Source organism: Pteropus alecto, unplaced genomic scaffold (assembly GCF_000325575.1).
Source record: "Pteropus alecto unplaced genomic scaffold, ASM32557v1 scaffold194, whole genome shotgun sequence".
In the NCBI taxonomy this organism is placed as follows: Eukaryota; Metazoa; Chordata; class Mammalia; order Chiroptera; family Pteropodidae; genus Pteropus; species Pteropus alecto.
The window spans coordinates 806,590-822,179 of NW_006436281.1; the positions used below are offsets into that span (position 1 = coordinate 806,590).

Here is a 15,590-nt window from a genome sequence, read left to right on the forward strand (position 1 = left end):
CCCGCTTCAGACAACCAGGGCCCAGCCCTCCGGCCCCCGTCGGTGCCCAACAGGTGGACCCCTGGCATCTCCACGGGACACCAAGATGGAGATTCCCATGGGGAGCCAGTGCCACTTCTCAAAGGGCCTCCTGCTCTCAGGTAAGGAGGAAACAAACACCTGGGGCCGAGGGGAGGAAGTGAGGCTTGGCCCAGGAGTGGCGGGTTCCCCTTGGAAGAAGGGAAGGTTGTCAGGGAAGATGAGTTATTAGAGTAAGATGAGGGGAGGAGCACAAGAATCACAACCCTCGCCATTTTATCTATGGAATTTTCTAGAATGTTAGGCCCACGAAGGCAGGAATTTATTTGTATTCAGTTCCCTGCTGCATCCCCAGTGCCTAGAAATCGAGGGAATTTTAGATATATCATATATAATTGGTATTGTAGCATAAATAATATATATGCCTATAAGTACTGGTTGGGTGAATGAATGAAAGAATGAATGAATGAATTCTGAAAGTCTAAGTGTTTAGAAGCAGCCTACACAGCATCTCAGGGTGGAAAACCTTCTGGACTAACCAGTGGAACGGCAAATCTGTGACCTCCAGCGCCTGGGTTCCCATGCCTGAACCCAGGCAGACATCACTAATCAATTCCAGAACTGTTTCCAATGAGCAGCACTCAGACTCCTTAATCCCTAGATGAGGACCTATAGGTAGGAGAGCGCTGTGGTCCCTGACCAACACCTGTGACTCCCCACAGCCTTACTCCTGGCCCTCTGGGTCCCCCGCGGCTCCTGGGCGGCCCTCCGCATCCAGAAGATTCCAGAGCAACCTCAAAAGAACCAAGACCTTCTCCTGTCTGTCCAGGGCATCCCAGGCACCTTCCAAGACTTCATCTGGTACCTGGGGGAGGAGGCCTATGGCGGCACACGGCTGTTCACCTATATCCCAGAGCTAGAGCGACCCCAGAGAGATGGCAGTGCCATGAAGCAGCGTGACATCATCGGCTTCCCCAACGGCTCCATGCTGCTGCATCACGCTCAGCCCAGCGACAGTGGCACCTATCACGTGGAGGTCACCATCAACCCTTCTTGGACCATGCGGGCCAAGACTGAGGTCCATGTGTCCGGTAAGTATCGGGTGCTGGGGGCGGAAGTGGAGAGGCCAACTCTCTGAGCAGCGACCACGTGCCAGGCCCTGTGCAAACATTACCTCCATCAACCCATATTGCTTGAGCACCTACTGTGTGCCAGGCCCTAAAAATATCATTTACTTCTTACCTGTATTAACTAATAAAATGTCTATCGAATGTCTACCTTGTGCCAGACAGAGGCCAACCCTGGTGGCTGTGCCATCTCGCTTACTTGTCATATGCATTAATGCAAGAAATATCTATTGAGCACTTAGTGTATGCCCGGTCTGGAGGAATACACTACATCCCTCAACCTGCATATTCAGAAGTCAAGTATTTTTTGAGGCATCCGCTCTGGGCCAAGCGCTAGAGGCAGGATGATGGACGACAACAATAGCTAACGTTTCTCGGGCACTTGTTATGGGACACGTTCTGTTGTAAACACATCCTAGAGCATAGCTTCTCAACCTGGGCACTGTTGACACTCTGAACTGGCTAATTCTTCACAGCAGGGGGCTGTCCTGTGCACTGTGGGATATTATCAGCAACCCTGGCCTTTCCCCACTAGAGGCCAGTAGTGCCCTGCCAGCCATGATAACCCAAAATATCTCCAGACATTGCCAAATGTTCCCCCCGCGTGCAAAATCACCCCGGTTGAGAAACGGTGCCCTATTTTAACTCATTCGTATCTTTAGAAAACTCCATGAAATGCTATATGTCAATTATATCTCAGTGAATGCGGGGAGAGGTGAGTAATAATAACTTCTCAACCCTCCCAGGCGTTCTCGGTCACTTATCATCTATATCCCCATGGGACTCTACTCATCCTTTACTTTTGTGACTTTCATAATGTGTTCTAATTCATCAGTTTACATATTGGTCTCACTAGGATAGTTATTTCCTTCAAGGTGAAATAGAACGCACCATCCTTTCGTTATCCAACACCTGCCACAGCGTGTGGGACATAATAGGTTCTCAGTTAATGTTTGTTGAATAACTAAATAAACAGTTAAATAAATGAAAGCTTTAACGAAAAGAATTCCATCAGGCAGGTGCCATGATTGTCTCCATTTTACAGATGGGGAAACCGAGGCACAGAAATTGGTAGAGCTGGGCTTTCATGCCGTGACATCAGAATGCCAGGCTCTGGGAGCTTAACTACTTCCTCCCGAAGCAGAGAAAGAAAAAAAATCTTCCTCCCTTCACGTGGCCCTGCATTCGAAGGCACCTCCTGAGTATCGGGCAGCCAGTCATCGAATCAGCGATGGAGCTGCATTCGAATGCGGGGCCACGTGAATCAGATGAAGAGCTGCCTCTGCAGACACTGCATTGTTCACTCACTCATTCCTTCAACAAGCACTCCCTAAATACGTCCTTCTCAAGGCCTCCCGTGTCCGGCCCAGTGTCTGGGCAGTGCTGGGGACACAGTGGTGACTGAGTCAGCTCTGGCCCTGCCCTCCCAGGGCTCACAGCCCAGGAGGGAAGACAGATATTAACTAAATAATCGCACACACACGCGCGCGCACGCGCGCACGCACACACACACACTAAATCATTATGAACAATGCAAGTACTGTAAAGGAAAAGCAAGACCAGGGATTATGCGGTTATGAATAGGAGATTTATTTGGGGTATCAGGGAGGCTGGCCTGGGAAGGCAATCCTTCCACAGAGCCTGAATGATAACTGGTAGTACTCAGTACAGGGGAAAGATGCTTTTGAGAGATGTTCAGGCAGAGGGCTCAGCCTGTGCAAAGGGCCTGTGGCAGGAAGCTGTAGGGCTCCTGACCTGAGCTGGCAGCAGGCCAGCATGACTGAAGCAGGAGAGCAAGGAGGACTTCCTAAGGCAAGGCTGAGGTTGTAACGGCAGACGGTCTCCCCAGCTGGCTCATAGTGGGAAGACCTTGTGAAACCCCAGAGGTAGCCCCTGGGATGTCAATGCGAAGAGGCCTGGGTTCACAGCGGGGCGGGACACGCCGCTGAATGAATGAAGGAGTGGGGAGCCCAGCAGGGTCTGGAGTGGACAAGAACAGTGGTCAGGGGCTCCCTCTTCCCAGAGGGGACGCCGCCTCTGCTCTCTTCTCTGCTCACGGGTTCCGTTCTCTCCACATCCGGGGATTCCCACCAGGACATTAAACAGGGTTTGGCCCAGGCTTCTTCTCTGCATGTTCTGGATCTCCTCTTCCAGAATGCAGAGATGAAAGGATGGGGAGCCAGAGAGAGAAAGGCAGACAGACAGACTGGGAGAGAATCTGGTCGACCCAGCCTGGCCTGCGATTTGCTTCCCCTTGAGTCAAGGGTTCACCCCTTGCCCAAATGGGTGGGATCAAGTAGGACAAACAAGATGGGGAGCTGGGGGCCTGGGGATCAGGGCTGGGAAGGGGAGCAAGGACTCGACACCTGCCATGTCTAGTGATTATCATAAAATATATTTGTTACCATTTTGCTCACCATTAAACCCTCGGTGCCTATAGCAGTGCTTAGCACACACGAGGCGCGCAGTAAATATTTGCAGCGCTAACTCCTATTTAGGGAGCACTGACTCTATGCCAGGCACCTCCAGGCCCGGGGCTTTGCAAACCTCACGTCGTTCCATTCCTGGGACAATCCCCATTTTGCAGAGGGACAAACAGGCCCAGAGAGAGCCACTGGTTGACAAGGAGCTGAGGCTCTGGCTGGGTGTTATGTCCCAGGCCCCTCTGCCACCTGGCTTTTTCTCAGCCCTTGCTGCTTGCAGAGGGGGCTCTAGGGAAGCACCAAGGGGGCCCCTTGGAGAGCAGCAAATCGGGGGCTGGGAATTACCCTGGCTTCTGGCAGGCTGAGCACAAAAGTGTTCAGCTCAACAGAAAAGGAATAGCAAAGGAAAAGGTGGAGGCTGGATTGATAGGAATTCGAGACGGGGTCGGGAGGGTCCTCGTGTCAGGACGAGTCTCCTCGGCAGCCAGGGCATTGATATTTGAGGGCAGCTGTGGCCCCTAATCCAGCCCCTGCACAGTGGGAGACAGAAAGGGCAGGGAGCACTTCCTGTGTGCCGGATAACTCTCATGCTTCATCTCTCCTAATCAAGAGGGGACTTGGCAGCAACAGAAGTCACCTCAGCTGGTGTTTGTAGGAAGGAGTTTAATTAGAGTATCACGTGCTCACGGAACCTCCAGGAGGCTGGGAATTCAGCACAGGGTATAAATCACTCAGCAGAGCTGTTCCTCCCGGAGCAAGCATTGCCCACACTGTCAGCACTAGGCACACAGCCCCCGCCTGTCAGCCCTGGAAAGCTGCATTCATTCATTCGTTACGCATTCAGCAAACATCACTTGAGGACCTGCTGTGTGCCAGGCACTGAGTTTACAGAAGGAACAGACCAGAGATCTCTGCCCGTGTGGCGTTTGTATGTTGGTGGGCATGTCAGCCACATTCACACCATCAAAGGCCTAGCCTGGTGCCTACATCTCTGGCCTGCGATGCCTAGTCTCACGTGGGTACATCTGATCGGGGAGGCTGGGTCATGTGTCGGTGCCCGCTCCCAGGTAAGGAGGAAACGAACGCCCAGGGCCACGGGGAGGAAGTGGGACTTGGCCCAGGAGTGGAAAGTTCCCCTCGGAAGAAGGGAAGGTTATCAGGGGAGATGAAATTATTAGAGAAAGATGAGGGGAAAAGCAGCAGAATCACAACCCTCACCATTTTATCTATGGAATTTTCTAGAATGTTAGGCCCACGAGGACAGGCATTTATTTGTATTCAGCTCCCTGCTGCATGCCCAGTGTCTAGAAATCTAGAGAATTTTAGACATATCATATATAATTAGTATTGTAGCATAAGTAATATGCCTATAAGTATTGGTTGAGTGAATGAATGAATGAATGAATGAATGAATTCAGAAAAGGAGGCTAAGAAAGCGAGTCCCTGACAGGACTCCCAAAGTGGAGGGTTCACAGGCAGCCCGAAAACACAAGAAAGGCCCAGGACACACAGATATGGTAGCTGTCCCCACGTCACAGGAGAGGAAACTGAGGCTCAGAGAGAGGAAGTCAGTTGCCCACGGTCCCACACCCAGGAAGGAGCAGAAACTGGGCTCGGAAGCCCAGAGGGAAGTCACGGTCATTTACAGCGGGTTTCTGCTGTCCCGTAAACCTAGTCGTGGGGAGTTGGGGCCTTTGGGCAACCCTCCACGGGCTCCCCAAAGCCTTCTGGGTCCTCTGAGGCCCACGGCAGTTAATTGCAGAGCCCGACTCCCCTTTATCGACCATGCGCAGAGTACTTCCCACACACTTATCCTCTGCATCCTCCCAGCCATGGCTTGATGCTCCCCCTTATTCAGATGGGGAAACTGAAGCACAGAGCGTTTAAGCAACTTACCTAGGCCACTCAGATAAGGAGCAGCACTTAAACCCAAGCTGGGTGGCACCAGAGCCCACACTCTTAACTATGACTTTACGGTCGTCCCCCCCTTATCCACGGCTTCGCTCTCTGCGGTTTCGGTTACCTGCGGTCAACCTGCGGTCTGAAAATACTAAATGGAAAATTCCAAAAGTGAACGATTCGTAAGCTTTGAGTTATGCGCCGTTCTGAGTGGCGTGAGGTAATCTCGCACCCTCCAGCTCCGTCCCATCCAGACGTAGATCACCCCTTTGTCCAGCGACTGTGGGCTGTAGATGCTGCCCGTCCGTTAGTCACTCAGTAGCCGTCTCGATCATCCGATTGACTGTCGCAGTGTTTGTGTTCGAAGAACCCTTCTTTTACTTAATAATGGCCCCGAAGTGCAGGAGTGATGCTGGGGATTCGGACACGCCCCAGAGGAGCTGTGAAATGCTTCCTTCAAGTGAAAAGTGAATGCAATGCAATAAGATATTTTTAGAGACAGAGACCACATTCACATAACTTCTATTATAGTATCTTGTAATAATGGTTCTATTTTATATTGTTATTCATTGCTTACTGCGCCTAATTTATAAATTAAACTTTATCATAGGTATGTACGTACAGGAAAAAAAAAAGTATATAGGGTTTTGGTATTATCTTCAGTTTCAGGCATCCACTGGGGATCTTGGAATGTATTCCCTGTGGATAACGAGGGGACTTAACAGCCACCATCGAAGACCGACTGTACGGTGTCCAGGATTTACTACTCACCAACAATTCGACCTTTAGTCAAATGGCCAAACCTCTCAGAGCCTCCAATCCATGTCCACAAAATGGGGGCCACCACAAAACCTCCTGCCCCAGGATCGTGATACAGACCGGCTCCGCAAATCCACATGCCGCTGCTGCTTTCGAAGCTGCGGAAATCAACAAAGACCAACCAAAGGAGACAAGCAAAGGCTATTTATCCAGCGCTTGCTATATACGGCAAAGGAGTCAGCTGCTATCATTTGCAGAGAGAGACGCAAAGGCAGGCAGAGAGCTGGGAAAGCTTCTTGGTGGAAAACAAGGAAGGCATCAGGGATGATTGGAGACTGTCAACACAGAGAAGCCAACTAGAAGAGAGCATCTATGTGACTGATCAGGATGCATATTTGGCTCCCTCTGGTGGGTCCAAAGTTAGAAGCAAGGACAAAAATTAGGAGCACTGTCAGTTATCACCTAAGTCCCGGCCATCTGGGGCTGATTGTTACAGAAGTTATTGTTTAGCTTCCTGGACTGTCACTAGAGATAGCGGGCCAGCTTCCTGCAAGTCTGGTTGAAGGCAGGCTGGCTTCCTGGGCTGTTTATGAGAGGGTTGGTTTCCCAGGTACGTTGCTACGAGCTGTGGGTTAGAATTCTACTTGTACAGATGTTCTGGCCCTTGTCCATTTGTATAACGGTGTCCCAAAGCACTTTTCAGATGTGATTGCATCTAATCAAATATCAGCATGGAGAACTCTGGTCCATAGAAGAAGATCCAGATGCTTCTTCATTCGTAGAACTGAGTAGAGATGGTCCCAGAGACCAATGAAAAGAAAATCCAAAAAAAATGATTTTTTTTTTCAGTCCTGGAAGAAGAAACAGAACGTAAAGTGCAGTTCTAGTTATTTCTTGCTGAACAAACTCGGTGGTCTGAATAAACAACTGTGTGATCATGTTCACGATTTCTGGAATCAGGAATTTAGACGGGGCTCAGCAAGGATGGCTTGTGGACTTTGTGAAATCTGGAACCTCAGCGGAGATGACTCAAAAGGCTGAGGATGACTCCAGTCCTGGAGGTTGGAATCATCCAGAGATGTCTTCACTTATATGTCCAGAGATTCATCCTGGCTGTCCGCTGCGACTTCAGCTACTGACTGGATCGTCACGTGCTCTCTCCAGTGGGACTGCTTGGGCTTCCTCCCAACGTGGCAGCTGGGGAGAGCTCACGGGGAGCAAGTACCGCAAAAGATCGAGGCAGAAACTGGGCGGCTTCTTCTGACCGACCTAGCCTTGGAAGTCACAGCGTCACCTACACTGCATTTTTTTTTATTACAAGGAAGTCACGAAGGTTGCCCAGATTCAAGAGAAGGGAGTTAGACTCTTCTACTAGATAGAATAGCAAAGTTGTATCACGAAAGAGCATATTATTGCAGTCAACTTTGGAAAATACAGAGATTCATAGGCTCCCTCTTAACTGTCTATAATAATAAGCAGATAATATAAGAACTTATAAAAATAGGACATTTAGTCATGTGAATCAGGCAGAGTTCTTGCTGCGGCAACAGAAATGGCTTCTGGCTGATTTAAATAGAAAAGGAATGGATTAAAGGATTTTGAGCAGCTGGAAGACTCTCCAGGATGGCAGGGAACCAGGCTTGAGAGGTGTTGTATGTTGAATTACATCCCTTCAGAAAGGTGTGTGGAGTCTTAACCCCCGGCCCTTCAGAATGGGACCTTATTTGGAAATCGTGTCATTACAGAGGTGATCAAGTTAAAATTAGGTCACTAGGATGGGCCTTCATCCAATGTGACTGATGTCTTTATATAACATGGGGAAATTTGTACACAGAAATTTGTATGTGAAACTGCCCAGGGTTTCAACATCAGAAGCAATGTTGGTGTTTTGTTTGATTAACACAGTGCTTTAAGGCAATGTTTAAATGAGCTGACAATACACGAGGTTGGAAAAGGTCTTTATTTTGGGCAGCCTTCTGCGCAGCTAATGCTCAGGGTTCCCTTTTCAAGGAAGGAGGCATGGATAAAGCCTTCGTGGTAGCAAAATGATTCCAGTGTTCACAGGCCTCACAACTCCACAACCTCCTGAACAAAGGATGTCTTTTGCCCTAACTGTGAACTACAGCCCTTCACTTACCTCTGATTGGACCAACCTGAACCAATCACTAAGGCCAAGGGAATGCAGAGTTCTAATTGGCTAACGTCTAGTTTGTTGCCCGTCCTGATCCAATCACCGTGACAAGGGGTGGAACCGTTCTGATTGGAATATGCTAATGAGAGCCTCATCCAGAGCTGGGGGTGGGATCCTGGAGGCCTCACAATGGCCCTGTGGTGAAAGGTGCTGGAGAGACACCCATGTATTATTCACTCTACTGACATTAATCAACTGGTTGCATAGTTAAGTAAGCTCTAAAGGAAAAGTATATCAGGAGTCTCCTTGGCCTGAGGTTGTCAGCGAGGGCTTCCAGAGGAACGGAGAACAGAACAGAGAGCAGGAGTTGTAGCATATGGGGAAGAGCATGCCAGTCAGCGGGAACGGCAAGGGCAAAGGCTGGGCAGCCAAAAGAGTGACGAAGGGAGTCCTGGATGATGACCTTGGGCGGGTGGATGGGGCAGCAGGGGCCAGAGCAAGCAGATCCTGGGGCAGGGGGCTCTGGATGTTGTAAGAAGACTGAGCAATTGTGGGGCTGGGGGGAGGACAGGGACTGGGAGTCTCCCTGAGTCAGCCAACATGACCTCGACCTTGCCCCACCTCCTGAGTCACTCACAAAAGCCACTGGATTTCCTCTTGCTGTTGTAGAGGTTCAGTAAGGTAGAAGGTGCAAAAGTTGCTAGAACAGTGTCCGGGAGAAGAACGGCCTTCTATCCTCTGCCCAATGCAACCCCCTGGGCCTTGGTTTGCACATCTGCAAAATGTGACTAACTTAGCCACCTCCATGGGCCGTGGGGACAACTATGCCCGAATACCAGGCAAGCCTGGACGCAGGCTATCCCCTTCCTCTCAGTGACAAGATTAAATTTTATAGTAGGTTTGGGGCACTTTGAACGGACAAACTTTTAGAAAGATGGATAAAATAGGTGGATATTTATTAATTTGATTACACAAATATATATATAAAGTGACACTCTAGTCTGTTTGGAAATAAAAGTCTTGCTCAGAGCCTGAAATAGTTCATTTTCATACTTCAAGGGCTCTCAGGACCCAGGTATCACTTTCAGAAGCCACGCAGAGTGGCCAGGAGGAGTTCAGGTGGCCTGGATGTGATCCCAATACTGCCTTGACCATGAGTTCTTGGGGAGGTAGGTTCACCTCTCTGTAACTCAGTTTCCTCATCTGTAAAATGGCAGGGAATTTACCTTTGTTGGATAATTGAGAGAACAGTGTGTGTGTGTGTGTGTGCGTGTGTGTGTGTGTGTGTGTGTGTGTGTAAACTCTTTCGATCTTCATAACAACCCTACAAAGTTGATATTCTTATTGTCCCCATATCACAGGTGGGAAAACTGAGGCACAGAGAGGTTGATTAATCTGCCCAAGGTCACACGGCCAGTAGACAGCAAGGACTTGAACCCAGTTCTGCCCTTGAACTCTATGAACATAGCTGGGACATAACAGGTGTCCGATTTGAGATTAAAGGCTGGAGGTCCTCATGCTGGGGGCTACGAGTCAGGCAGGCTTCGTCCGAAATCTGCCCTGTCAAGTTTGCGAACACTGCGAGTCGAGTCCCCTATGACCCCCCCTGAGTCAAAACAGCCCAGAACCTCATCCTTTCACTAGAAGGATGGATGTGTCATCAACTGAGGTGAAAAAAAGCAGAGGGGTGAGGTAGGTTTCGGGGAGCACTTAGGAGGTAGGTTTTGGATGTGCTGAAGATGGTGAGAAATCTAGAGAAGCAGAGATCTTGAGGCAGGAGAGCCGAGGGGTCCCATCTGGGACACACTGGGTTTTATGTGCAGTGGAATCAACCAGACGGTTGAATGGTTGGATACTCGGATCTAAAAAGAAAGAGAAAGCTCTGGGCTGCCACACGGGTGTTTTGTGAACAGTCACTGGTGCAATGGGGGGCGGGGCTCCTGAGACATCACACAGTCTTCTCTCTCATAACCCTCAGAAAAGCAAACGGAGCTGCCCATTACCCAACTGCCCGTGACCACTGGGATCGCGGCTGCCATCATCATTGGATCACTTGCCGCCGGGTCTCTCTTCATTGGCAGCATTGCCTATCTCCTGGTGACAAGAGGCTGGAGAGGCCGGAGCCACAGGTACAAGGGCCCCAGGCCTCTCTCTGCTTTCACTTTGTCTCCTCCCTCTCTCTCCTCGATCAATCCCACGAGTCACGTCATCCGATACGTACACCACCTTGTTAAATCTTGGAACTCCTGAGATGAAAAAGAATCTTTCTGTCCGTATTAGATAGAATTTTGCATTGCAAGGGACAGAAATCCTTGAACTGGTTTACAAAGAATTAGAAAGTTTTTTTTGTCCCGCGTGAGCTTCAGGTATGGCTGGATCCAGGGACGCAATTTTTGTCAAGAAACTCCATACTCCTCTCAACTCCGCTTTTCTCTATGGTGGCTTCACTCTCAGGGAAGGTTCTCCCCTTGTGGGGTGACGAGATAGCTCCCAGTGGCTCCAGGCTTATATCCCACCAGCTCAGCCACCACAGAAGAAAGACTGAACCTTGTTCTTGAGAGTTCCAACAAAACCCCAGGGCTGTCTTAAGTTGCATGTCCTTGCACGGACCAGTCACTGTGGCCAGGTGCTGGAATGCTCTAATTGGCCCAACGTGGGCTGTTCGTGCAGCCCTGGGGCTCAAAATAGACCCAGATCCACACGACCAGTGAAGCAGGAGGGATGGTGGGCAGGCAAAGCCATCGATTGGTGCCTGCTTCTGCATGGCAGGATGGTGGGGATCAAGCGAGAGGTTGGTTCCTGTTTCCCCAGAGACAGTCTGTTAGTGAAAAATTGCTTCCACATGAGATCAGCCTTTTCAGAACTTTTTGACCTTGTTTCTGAACTGGTTGCAGATAAGATTTCTAATTTTTCTGCCTCTCCATAATCCCCAGAAAATAAAAGCAACCATCTTCTCTCCTTCTTCAACACTTCCTTGTGTGTTGTAATTTCTTGACCTTCATCATCCTACTTGTCTTCTCCTGATAGGTTCTGATTTAGGTGTGGCAAACAGCTATTAAAAACTAATGTAAATGGAGCCACTTTAATGAGGCCGGAAGCTGCCAAACCAGAGAAACTGCTTTGTACCGCTTATGCCTCTCGGACCTTGGGAATGTTAAAACAGGGCGAGATAACCTTTGGATGGGGGCTAAAACAACAATGCGCCCTAAAGCACTGTTTGCAAAGATAACAAGAAAGCAGATATTATGACTGCTGGACTGATGACTATTGGACTGAACATTTAAAACATTCTTTAGCAGGAACCTCGCCATGCTAGCTTCTCTGCACCAGTAGCAAGGCCTCCCTTCTATGGACGTCGCTGTTCCTCTCCCCTTTCTCATAAAAATCTCTTGCCTTCAGCGCCTGATTGGAAAGCTACTTGAGTTTCTGCCTGAATCGGTTTCCCGATAGCTATTCCTTTTGATCTCAAATAAATGCTTCTTGCCTCTCAGTGTAGCCTTTTATTTTTCAGTTAACGCAGCCTTCACCTCCCAGTCCGATCAGTAAATCAGGCACATGTTTGTTGAGGGCCTACTAAGTGCCAGGCACTGTGCTATGTACTAGAGAGCTCGGTAGAGAAGGAGTTGGTGGCTATTTCTAGGTTCAGTGGGAAAGGATGCTGTGATTGATTAATAATGTCCGCCACGGTCGTATCAAAGGCAGTTAAGGCACAAAAGCCATTCCGGCTAGAGTCCTTAGGCAGAATAAAAGAAGATGAGGGGCAGATTTGGCCCTCAGGCCATAGTTTGCTGTCCTCTCTAAAAAAAAACTAAAACTTAGAGACGCGAAGTCATTTGCCAAATGGCGTAGGACTGGCCTGCGAGTATCAATAGGGATCCGGGCCTGAGTGACTTGTAAGCTCCGGAACCAGAACTAGACTCCGTGAGTCCTCAGCCTCTGACCAGCTTTTTCTCCACTACGGTCAGCGACTCTCTGCCCGGAACTCCCCTCTCGTGATTTCTGGACAGCTAGTCCCCTTGGCTGTTTCAGGCCTTTGCCCAAACGTCACCGCCTCGGTGAGGCTCCCTGGACCATCATGTCTGAAACCGTACACACACCCCTTCTACTCTCTGCCCCTTTCCGTTTTCATTTCCTTTCATGATGCTTTTTATACCCTGACATTCCGCTGTCAACCGTTTGTTCAAATTCTCTCTCTCTCTTTCTCCCGCTCCGTTCCTCCCTCCCTCTCTCTCTCCCCCACCCACCCCCTAGTGTCTGATCTGGGAGGCCAGGGGTCTTTGTCAGTCTGGCTCCCATTGATGTCCCCAGTGCCTTACACAGTCGGTGTTCCGTAAATGTTAATTTAGTGACCTATTGAATTTTCCGTAGTGACGTCCTCAAGTGTTCCTTTTAAATAAGAGTATTCAAATGAGCCGATTTAAAGAGAAACGTTAAGGAAATCAAACGTTAAGGAAATCAAACGTTAAGGAAAACAGCTGGATGGAGCAGAACCGTTCAGACGGTCCGTGTAGATGGCGACGTGACAGAAACGTCGCTCGTTGGCATAGGTGGAGGCTGGGGAAACTGAAGGGCTGCGCGGGAGAAGAGGCGGCCATGGGAACAGGCCTCCCCGGGCTCATTCTGAAGCAGGGACCGTCTCTCTCACTCTCTGGGGCCTGCTGGGCTTTCCAGCCCCCCTGGATCTCTCTCCGCCCATCTGAGCCTCTTACTATATTAATGTTCGTTCCTTCCCTATGTCTCCAGGATGACGACCACAGCGAAACCAGAGCTGAGCCCCAGGCGTGACACCGGTAAGCCAGGGGCCCCGTCTCGCTCCCCTGCCCTCCTCGAGGATCCTTCCTCGTCTCCTCCCTCGTCTCCTCCCAGCCACAAACCCGTTGCTGTCCCCTCCTCGGGGCCTTCCAATAGCTTGCCCCACCCGGACTCTGGGGCGTCCCAGACTCAGCCACAGATTCTAAGGACATCAGCGCTCACCCCGAGTCTGCTTTCTCTTCTCTTCTCAGTGGTTGACACTCCCTATGCCCTGGCACCACGACACTCACCCGGCCACCAACAGGCCATGGCCCAGCTCAGACTCCATCTCCCTGCTCCCCACACCCAGCTCCTTGCTGGTCTCCCGGCCTCCAGGCTAGCCTCCACCCCAGCCCTGGGCGAGATACTTCTAAAACTCTGACGCCCTCTGCTCGAAGACCTTTCATGGCTCCCTCTGTCCTTAGGACAAAGTGCAGGCTCCTTAACATGGCTTTCAAGGCCTCCCGTAAACTGGTCGCCACTGTTTTTCCTGGTTTCGCCTCTCACGTGTAACATTCCCACCCTCCAAAACGAAACAGAACAAACAGATAGATAGGTGATGATAGATAGATAGATAGATAGAGATACAGATGATAGAGATATAGATAGATAGATGATAGATGATTGATAGATAGATAGATAGATAGATAGATAGATAGATAGATAGATAGATAGACAGACAGATAGATAATGATGATAGATGATATATAGGTCCAACAGACCAAACATTATAGTTCCCCAAACATGGCAGCTCTGTCACCACCAGACCTCCCCACACCCTCTCCCGTCGTTGCATAATTCTCACTTCTCCTTACAGTCTCATATGTCCCCTCCTCCAGGAAGCCCTCCCTTACCCACCTCCAGGAGCCCTATTGACACCCCCTTACTCCCACCCTGCCCACTCTGGGTCATGCCTGTTTGGAGACAGGTCTGTGTCACCCACTGGACTGTGAGCCCCAGGAGGGCAGGGTCAGGGCTGCCTTAGTCACTGCTCTGTCCCCAGAAGAAGGCTGGGCAAGAAGAGGGCTTTGCACAAACATTAGCTGAATGAATGAATGAATGAATGAATGAATGAACGAACGAACATGAATGGCAGCCAGAGTGGGCCTGTGGGCCACCTGACGTCTGATTCCTCCCTTTGTCCTCTGTTTCAGGTGACAACAACATCTATGAAGTGATGCCATCCCCAGTCTTCCTGGTGTCCCCCCTGAGTGGCACAGAGTTCACGAACGGCCTCACGGTGAGCCCTGCTTCCTCCCCTGAATCCCACTCTGACCTGGAGCCTCCCCTCCGAGTCGGCTGCCATGCCCCAGAGCGCCTTGTTCTGCAGTTCACTGCGACTCTTATTTAGAAACCAGAAGGAAAAGGCCTGGAAGGAGCCGTAGAGAGCGTGGAGAGCGTTTGTCTCGACATGGGGACTGAGGGCGGCCTCTCCTCCTCTCTTGTCCGTATTTCCTGCACTGAGCATATATTCCTTTTATACTCAGGGTTGAAAAAAAATAAGAATTCAATAAGAAGAGAAACTTAAGAAGCTAAGATTAAAAACTTAGAACCACAGGTGCTAACAGGACAGAGCTGAGCGTCAATGGGGTGATTGTCAGGCCACTAAACCGGCCTCCCGGGGACCCTCACGCCCATTCCTCAGAGGAGAAACAGAGGGGAGGCTGTGCCCTCCCCCTGGGCCTCGCCGCCAGGGATTGGCAATGGGGACTTGGAATCAGGTCTGTCCTAACCGAAAGTCAAAGGTTAGAGGTCGTTGGGGTGCCAGGGGGCCTGACTCACCTCTCTTCTTCCCTCGCAGGCCCCACCCCTGCCCCCGCCCCTGCAGCCACAGCCGGAGACCCAGCACTACCAGGTGTGGAGCAAGTGGGCAATGGGAGGGGTGGCGGGGACTCACGACGACCGGTGGGAGGGAGCTGGCCTCGCCACCATCGCCCCACTCCGGTCCCGTAGCTCCCCGGAAGCACCCTGTTAGCTGGGAGACCCTGGGCAAGTCCTCGCCCCTCCTGGGGTCGCAGCTTCCTCCTTCGTAGAAGGAATCCAAGGCCACGAATTTGCAAAGGGGGAAATGAAGCCCAGAGAGGGGAAGGGCTTCACCCTGGGTCACGCGGCAGGTCAGGGCGCATCTCTGGGCCTGGGCCTCAGCCCCTCTCCGTACCCCCGTGTCCGCCCCTGGATTTCTGTCCTTCTCATCCTCCCTCCTTTCCTGTGTCTCTGTCTCTGCTGTCTCTTCGTCTCTGCCACTTGTGCCTACCGCTTTTCCTGGCTCTTCCAGTGCCTCCATGGCTCTGTCTCTCTCTCTTTCCATCTCGGCCTTCCATTCTGTGTGCGTGTGTGCGCGTGCGCGTGTGTGTGTACGTTGCATGTGTGCGTGTGCTTGTGTCTCTCTGTGTGTGTCTCAGCCTCTACGTGGCTTTTCTGTCTCTTCCCCGTCTCTCACCC

General features: G+C 50.6%; 1 protein-coding gene across 1 annotated transcript in view; it reads left to right on the forward strand.

The window, feature by feature from the left end:
- Positions 1–85: 85 nt before the first annotated feature.
- CEACAM19 (carcinoembryonic antigen related cell adhesion molecule 19) overlaps positions 86–15,590 on the forward strand; it is a 17,153-nt gene continuing 1,648 nt past the window's right edge. The window contains exons 1-6 of the mRNA XM_015589270.2: positions 86–140; positions 741–1,109; positions 10,336–10,486; positions 13,101–13,147; positions 14,303–14,388; positions 14,950–15,003. Of these exons, the coding sequence (XP_015444756.2) occupies positions 86–140; positions 741–1,109; positions 10,336–10,486; positions 13,101–13,147; positions 14,303–14,388; positions 14,950–15,003 (762 nt within the window). The remainder of the gene's footprint in view (positions 141–740; positions 1,110–10,335; positions 10,487–13,100; positions 13,148–14,302; positions 14,389–14,949; positions 15,004–15,590) is intronic.